The sequence below is a fragment of the Henckelia pumila genome, chromosome 2 (assembly GCF_033568475.1).
Source record: "Henckelia pumila isolate YLH828 chromosome 2, ASM3356847v2, whole genome shotgun sequence".
In the NCBI taxonomy this organism is placed as follows: Eukaryota; Viridiplantae; Streptophyta; class Magnoliopsida; order Lamiales; family Gesneriaceae; genus Henckelia; species Henckelia pumila.
This window is the reverse complement of record NC_133121.1, coordinates 147,049,064-147,057,843: the sequence shown is the minus strand read 5'-3', so window position 1 is coordinate 147,057,843 and position 8,780 is coordinate 147,049,064. Positions and strand designations below refer to the sequence as shown.

General features: G+C 37.9%; 2 protein-coding genes across 2 annotated transcripts; both read left to right on the top strand.

The window, feature by feature from the left end:
• Positions 1–701: 701 nt before the first annotated feature.
• Positions 702–2,198, top strand: LOC140882796 (probable aspartic proteinase GIP2). The gene has a single exon (XM_073288998.1). It carries the CDS (start codon positions 751–753, stop codon positions 2,038–2,040), a length of 1,290 nt encoding a protein of 429 aa, XP_073145099.1. The 5' UTR covers positions 702–750; the 3' UTR covers positions 2,041–2,198.
• Positions 2,199–5,645: 3,447 nt separating this feature from the next.
• On the top strand, positions 5,646–7,262 carry LOC140882075 (probable aspartic proteinase GIP2). The gene has a single exon (XM_073287823.1). It carries the CDS (start codon positions 5,740–5,742, stop codon positions 7,027–7,029), a length of 1,290 nt encoding a protein of 429 aa, XP_073143924.1. The 5' UTR covers positions 5,646–5,739; the 3' UTR covers positions 7,030–7,262.
• Positions 7,263–8,780: the final 1,518 nt, after the last annotated feature.

Here is an 8,780-nt window from a genome sequence, read left to right as displayed (position 1 = left end):
CCGTTAATGGACTAAAATCCAAATTTTGGACAAATTGATAGACTAAAAAATCATTTTCCCAACAAAAAATATACTTGCTTCCAAAATAATAACAATAATTCTACTTTCTAATAAAATAAGCAAGACAGTATTAAATTGCAGATCTAGAGAATCATATTGCTCTCTCAGTCTCAAATTAAGTTAAATTTTTTTTTTTTGTGATGTGAGAATCTGTAACCGCAACCTTTAAGTGCGCTCTGGGTACATCCCCGGACTAACGCAATAATCTGCAAACTACGCTAGTTAGGTAAACCACACTGGACAAACCATGTGTGACAGGCTAGCCCAAGAAAATATCGGCAGGGAGAATCGAGCTCTGACCTTTGGCCAAAAGTTCACCTATTCCAACAATTTGGATACCCCGAGGAGCTCGAATTAAGTTTAATTTGCTAAAACAAAAGTTCTGTCAAGTTGTAACGTTGCGTCTACAATTCAATCTTTCGGATTATAATGATGATTAATGTAGATAATATAATATAATATAATAACATCAATAGCAATCGTGCAAGATTATCAATAAGGAAGAACTAGTCAAACACAAAACCCTCACAAATAGTCAAAATGTACATCCATCGGAATACTTAATTTATATTTTCGACAAAGTCATCATCTTTATCCCTAGAACATCATGAATAATGTGACATGCTCAAGTACCATATAAATACAAGCTTTGTCTCCATTGATCATCTTATCTAACAAACTTTCCCTAACATGGCTTCATTTGCCCCAATCTTTGCCATCCTTTTGTTCCTGCTGGTCTCCATCTCCCACGCACAATCCTCGTTTCGACCCAAAGCTCTTCTGCTCCGGGTCGAAAAAGATGCTTCTACCCTTCAATACGTCACCAAAATCAACCAAAGAACACCTCTGGTGCCTGTGAGCCTAGTCGTTCATCTCGGAGGCCAATTCTTGTGGGTCGATTGCGACAAAAACTACGTGTCATCGTCGTATCGGCCCGTTCGTTGTCGCTCAGCCCAATGCTCCCTGGCACGAGCTACTGCATGTGGGGATTGTACGAATGGGCCTAGACCTGGATGCAACACTAATACTTGCAGTGTCATCCCAGATAACCCTTTCATCCGCACAGCAACAAGCGGGGAGCTAGCGCAAGATGTCATCTCCATTCAATCGACCGACGGGTCAAACCCCGGAAGGGTGGCGACGGTGCCCAATTACATATTCACGTGTGCGCCCACGTTTCTACTCGAGGGCCTGGCACGGGGTGCGACGGGCCTTGCGGGGCTGGGAAGGGCCCGAGTTGGCTTGCCATTGCAATTGGCAGCCGCTTTCAGCTTCCCCCGGAAATTCGCCATTTGCCTGGCCACGAGCGGAATCATAATCTTCGGAGACGGCCCGTACAGATTCCTTCCGGGATTGGAACCTTCGTTGAGATACACACCTCTGTTCATCAACCCCGTCAGCACCGCATCGGCTTTCACGCAAGGCGACCCGTCTGACGAATACTTCATCCGCATAAACTCTATCAGAATCAACGACAAGCCTCTTTCCATCAACACGACGCTCCTGAAAATCGACAGCGAAGGCAATGGCGGGACCAAGATCAGCACCGTGAATCCATACACCACTCTGGAAACATCCATTTACAGAGCATTCACTTCGGTCTTCATTCAAGAAGCCGCCGCCAGGAACATCAGCCGGGTGGCGGCGGTGTCGCCTTTCGGCGTGTGTTTCAGCACGCAGAACGTCGTCTTCACGAGGGTGGGGCCTTCGGTTCCGGACATCAATCTTGTGTTGCAAGGAGAGAATGCAGTTTGGACGATTACTGGTTCGAATTCGATGGTGTACATTAATGACAATGTTTTGTGCTTGACGTTTGTGGATGGAGGGCTGAATCCAAGAACTTCGGTGGTGATCGGAGCGTACCAATTGGAGAACAATCTTCTTCAGTTTGATTTGGCTGCTTCGAGATTGGGATTCAGTGGAACTCTTTTGGGGATCCGAACTACTTGTTCCAACTTCAACTTCACTTCCAATGCCTGATCGATCACTGGTGTTTGATAAATTTTCTTCAGAATGTGTTTGAAATTATCTTTATAATCCTTAATAATTGGCTGCCACGTCCGGTCAAGTTTCCGATAACAAAGTTTTCTGCGTGTTTCAATTCAACTATACATGTATATATTCTTTTATGACTACAATTTTATGCTTTCCGAACACAAATCCAAGCGATTTTTCACATAAATCAGATTTTTTATGCTTATTTAGGTTTAATCTTAAATTATGAGGTGTATCACATTTGGGCATTAGGGCACCCACATTGGCTATTATTTGATAGATTAATAACATCAAATAAGTCCAATCAACCCTTGAAAGAAACTCTCAATAACACAATCTTAATTCAGATTACGTTCTGATTGAGTTACAAAGTATAATGAAACTACAACAATGCTTCTTCAAAGTTTGACTGCTTGATCACTCTGATTGCTCTGATATAACACTTTGTATATGATAGCAATCTCGAGATTTGATCTGGTTCTTGAAAACACTTAATGCTGATGACCTTAGAATCTTTGAATGCGCAAGAGCTGGGGGGGACAACAACTAAGTCCCTCATCAAGTATTTATAGTGGTGATTCATCCAACGTTCGAATTTTTAGCCGGTGAGGATTTCATCCATGGATAGCCGACAGTCAAGCAGAACGTTCCACGTGACCTCATCCTCTTTTCAAAAATAGTATTGAAGGTCGTGGGACAATTTGAATATTGTCGAGTATGATTAATTGAAGCATCTTTATCTCCATGAACTTGTTTTGGCTTTATCTCCAGCAACTTTGACTGAATTAACATGATGTTAACACGACGTGATCATTGACCTAGTTTCGTCCAATTTGATCTGGTATGGTAATGCAATTTGGTCTAATTGTGAGAATAATTCTGAAGATTGTTATGGACAATCCGAAGTAGTTCTTCAATCACCAATCATCTTACTAATTTGATAAGAGATTCCTTATCCTTTTAGTTACATTTAAAGATCAAATGTTTTCTTAGATTCACATCAAATTGTGTTATTGGTTTTGTTCAACTTGTTTAACTGATCTGTTCAGTGTTTGATTGTTGCATAAGTGTCATCACCAAAATTTGCTTTATCATCCTTGAAAAGAACAAATGAGGAGTCGGTGTCTGAGACCCCGACTTCTCAATAAAGCGAGGTTTGAAATCCAATTTATTATATATTTAAAATTTTAGTTTTTGTTATATTTATTTAATTTTTTTAAAATTTATAATATTTATTTTTTAAAAAAAACTATAGGCATATATGTTTTATAAATTAAAATTTGATAATAACTAATCATTTATTGATCGTGTAGAGTTCAAGGACAAGACTACACAACGTGCATATGAATTAAACTTTTCAAATACCAATCAGCAGACAAATACTATGTTACGTTTTGATCAAAATGCAATTAGAACTATCCATTAGGATTGGGTTTGTTGGGCCAACCTACCCCATCATTAAAAAAAATAGCGAGTTGAGTATTGTGTTAGTGGCGGTTCATTTAGAGGTTGGCCTAAACGGGGCGGTCCACCAAATTTTTTTAATTTTTTTTAAAATTATATTATAATAATTATTTTTAAAATGTTATATATGGTTAACAAGATTTGAGTGAATTATATTATTTAAAATGATTTATGTTGGTTAATATATTTTTAAATATGTATATCATTTGTAATTGTTTATATAGGATATCTTAAAAAAATTCAAATTTTTAAAATTTTTTTATTTTTAAAATTTTTTTAACGGGTTGACCTACCCAACCCACAACCCATGACGGGTTGGGTTGGGTTGGGTATGGCTCTATCTTTGAATTCATGGAACTGAAATTGTCTATGCATTTTGGTATAGTTTCCGAAATCTTATTCAAAGAAAGGTCTAAAAGTTGAATTTGTAGATGACGCAAAGTAGAAGGTAAGTTACCTTAAAAATCATTTAATTTAAGACTCTAAACAGCCAAATATGGCAAACTTGTTCCTATCCATGCTGGTCTATTTCCATAGAACTTGTTTTCCCCAAACGCAACCAGGGGCACTCTCTCAATACCGTAGAAAATTCTTCTCCAAAATGGTTGTTCCTTAGATGCAAAGAAGAAAGAGACTTTATGTAGCCGATGGATTTCAGAATTTCCCAAGAGAAGAAGTTATTTGCCAAATTAAGATACTCAAGATTTGTCAAATTCATCAACCAATGAGAGAGTTTATCCGATCGATGGTTGTCTGAGAGATCAAGAATTCTCACCCAAGTTGCATCACAAGTATCCGTCAATGTCCCAAAATATGGGTCGGTTCGAATTGACATATCTAAAATAGTGTTTGGAAGAGTTTCTTAAGCACTTAAGTGCTTTCTAAAAGTGCAATATAATTTGTAGATCAACGTGAACCTCATAAATGAAACCCACTTATTGAATGACCATTGTCCCGCTAGATAAAAACTCAATATCTACCAACTTTTAAACTAATAATCCTAGCGTGAAACTTAATATATCTACGCATAATGTATGTCACATCTCTTATCAATCAGTCACGACTTGAATATAGGCCCGTGTGTCTAGTGCCATTTTATATTTAATAAAATCTTATCACAATTATTTTGTATGGCTTCTCATAATTAACCTGGATTATTATATGATAAATTATATTATAATCCTTTAATCCTTTCTAAAATTAAAATTCAAACTTGAATACTCTTCCTATAAATATGTGGAATTGTACGGCTAGCCCATAGAACTTCAAATGCGTGTGGATCCACCCATCTTCCATGCATCATTCATCTCAAGACAGAGACATGGTACTCAAACGCTCCACGTACGTATTCAACTCCATGTGTAACAGAGGACTAACCTTTATAATTTTTTTTGGATTTTTAAATTCAAAATTAACTGTACGTAAGTTACAAAGAAATATTGTGAAAGTAAATTTGGGGGAAAAATATTGTTAAGAGGGAACATCTAATAAAAATTAATTTTGAAGTTCTTAATAAAGATTTCGAAAAATAAAATAAAATTATACGAAGGTTATTTCATGATCATATTATTCCGAAGTTTATCAGTAAAAACAAAAAACAAAAATACTACTCAAATATTTTTTCTTTCCGAAAAACTAACTAATTAATTCATGTATTTGACATCTTTGCATACAGCTGGCATTTTTCATTGTGCTATAATTAATTGATGATAATTGTTGTCGACAATTCCTTAGTTTTCTTCATATTACAGAAGTTTCTTTGTGAGAATTGTCAACTTTTCGGCTCCATATATACATCTTTTCTTTATATTCAAACAGATTTAGTTATATATACCATGAAAGTTAGATACATGATAAGTTAACTTTAAAAATATAAAACTATCTCAATGTGTAATCGTGTGCGTAACTTTGATCATAAAAATTCATTTTTATTCAAATTTGTGGAAACCTATTTTTTGCAAGAATTGGGAAAAAAAAAAGCTAGGCTTCCAAAATAACTTAATATTGATAATTAGTATTAATTATCAATATAACAATGAGTCAAACACAAAGCCCTCGCAATTTATAGTCCAAATTTGCATCCTTCTGGATAGTGTACATTTTCGACGAAGTCACCATCTTATCCTAATATTAGCACCATCACTATGACAAGCTGAAGCAACATTTAAGTACAAGTGTTTCCATTCATCTTATCTAACAAAGTTTCCCTAATTACATACAATGGCTTCATTTGCCCCAATCTTTGCTATCCTTTTGTTCCTACTAGTGTCCGTCTCCGATGCACAATCCTCGTTTCGACCCAAAGCTCTCCTCCTCCGAGTGGAAAAGGATGCCACTACCCTTCAGTACGTCACCAAGATCAACCAAAGGACACCTTTGGTGCCTGTGAGCCTAGTTGTTCATCTTGGAGGCCAATTTTTGTGGGTCGATTGCGACCAAAACTACGTATCATCCTCGTACCGACCCGTTCGCTGTCGCTCAGCCCAATGCTCTCTCGCAAGGTATACTGGATGCGGGGATTGTTTCAATGGGCCTAGACCTGGCTGCAACAATAACACATGCGGTGCTACCCCAGATAACCCCTTCACTCGCACCGCAACCGGTGGGGAGCTAGCACAGGACGTCATCTCCCTTCAGTCGACCGACGGGTCAAACCCCGGCAGAGTCGCGACGGTACCCAATTACATATTCACGTGTGCGCCCACGTTTTTACTCGAGGGCCTAGCAAGGGGTGCAACAGGCCTGGCGGGGCTGGGAAGGGCCCGAGTTGGTATGCCATTGCAATTGGCAGCGGCTTTCAGTTTCCCCAGGAAATTCGCCATTTGCCTGTCCGAAAGCGGAATCATAATTTTCGGAGACGGCCCGTATAGCCTCCTCCCAGGATTGGAACCTCCATTGACATACACCCCGCTGTTCATCAACCCAGTCAGCACGGCTTCGGCTTTCTCGCTAGGCGAACCATCTGACGAATACTTTATCCGCATAAACTCCATCAGAATCAACGACAAGCCTCTTTCCATCAACGCGACACTCCTGACGATCGACAGCGAAGGCAAAGGCGGGACCAAAATCAGCACCGTGAATCCGTACACCACCCTGGAAACCTCCATTTACAGAGCATTCACTTCTCTCTTCATTCAAGAAGCCGCGGCCCGGAACATCAGCCGGGTGTCGGCTGTGGCGCCTTTTGACGTTTGTTTCAGCTCCCAGAACGCCTTCCCAACCCGGGTGGGGCCTTCGGTTCCATACATCGATCTGGTTTTGCAAGGACAGAATGCGGTTTGGACGATTACTGGTTCGAATTCAATGGTGGAAGTGAATGACAATGTTTTGTGTCTGGGATTTTTGGATGGAGGGTCGAATCCAAGAACCTCTGTTGTGATCGGTGGGTACCAATTGGAGGACAACTTTTTCCAGTTCGATTTGGCTGCTTCAAGGTTAGGATTCAGTGGCTCGCTTTTCTTGTTCCGAACTACTTGTGCCAACTTCAACTTCACTTCCAATGCTTAATTGACAAGCTGTCCAAGTTCCCCGGATGCATGGTTCGATATTAATTATCACAGAAATAAATGGCTGGCTGCTGATTGTTTTTTTGTCTTGTATTTGCTTCTTCTGCTTTTTCTTCCTTCTCCCACTGTGTTTGAGAGAATGAGATTTTTTTTTTTGTTTGGTTGGTTAATCTTGTAACTGATGATATCTCTTATTTGCAATAAATTACAAGTTTTATCGTAAAAAAAATAATTTATTTATATTTATGGAGCCAAAAAAAATTAGTAAACGAAATTTTGTGGGATAAAATCTTCAAATGTCCCTATTGTTTTCGTGTTTTTCGATTTATATCCCTGAAAATATTTCGGTGTTATTTATATCTCTTATTCGAACTTTAATTTTCAATATACATTCTTGTCGTCAACTGCTCTATTAGGAGATAATGGATGACGCGTGAGACAGGAAACGCCCAAATACGCCCAAATTAAAGCCCTCAACAGACCATTCTTGGAAATTCACGAACCCTAATCCTCAAAATTCGTCTTCTCCTTTGCTCCAAACTCCATCGGACCACCGTCCATTGGTCGGAGACGGGAAGCGACAAGAACCCAGCAAATTCAAAAGTAGCAAATGTAAGTTTTTTTATGTATCTTGTTCTTTGTAACTCATTTTTTAAGTTTCCGATCCCATCTAGTGGTGTGATTTCATTAAGTATACTTTGTTTTTCTTTTTGTTGATTCAAAATAGATTTTTCTTAATTATTTTGTAGCCAAAGCGTTTGTTTTTGGTTATTTGGCATCGATTTTGTTATTTTTTTGTAGTTTAAAGTGAAGAAAAAGCTACTGTCATTGATCTCTAATGTCCAGACGAAGTAGAAGCATCTTGCGTTTCACCCCGGACTATGGTATTTATTCTATTTAGCACTGATTTTGTTATTATATGTACTGTTTAATTATTGATGAACTGTATAAAACTATTTTATTTAACTATTTGTTTGACTATACCTTTGAATTTGTGTATTGATTTACAACTAGCATTGAGATACATTCATTAGTTTGAAACTATTTTATAATGGAAAAAATGAAGAGCACAAGTGCATTGAAAAAATATATTGGGGGAAATGTTGAATATTATGACTGGGTAGATGCAAATAAAATGAAAATGCTTCATTTGTATGTATTTTTCGAGGAATTAGGTTACAAAGACACATAGGTTCCTGTGTTTTGGCACAAAATAGGTCCTAGTTCGAGCAAATGACAGATATCTAGGGAATGATGCAGAGATATCGACAATTAAAGATAACATCCCAACGAACCACCAAGTCGATGTGATGATGAGATTGATAGCAATAGTGCAACAGGTTCAAAAAAGGAAGAAAGTTGATCAGAATATGATGATGATTATGTAGATCAAGAAGATGAGTTTCATAATAGTGATTATGAGTTTGAGGAAGATGATAGGGCTTTTAACAGTAATGTCGATCATGATGTGGGAATGTTGAATGATATGGTGATGGTAAATCCAGACAATCCTGATAATGTTTTAGCTGGGATGCAGAATGAAGAAGGCGATGAAAATTGTGTTGACAGTGATGACTTAGACAGTAATTTGGATTCTGATGATGGGGATGGTAAATCCAAAAAATTTTCAATTTTCGACTCAATCAATGATGGAAAAAAACCCTGACTTGAGAGATGAGGCTAAATTTGCAATTGAAAATCATTTGTTAGACGAGAAAGTCTATTAAGTTTGTTAAAGTTGATAAGCAGAGG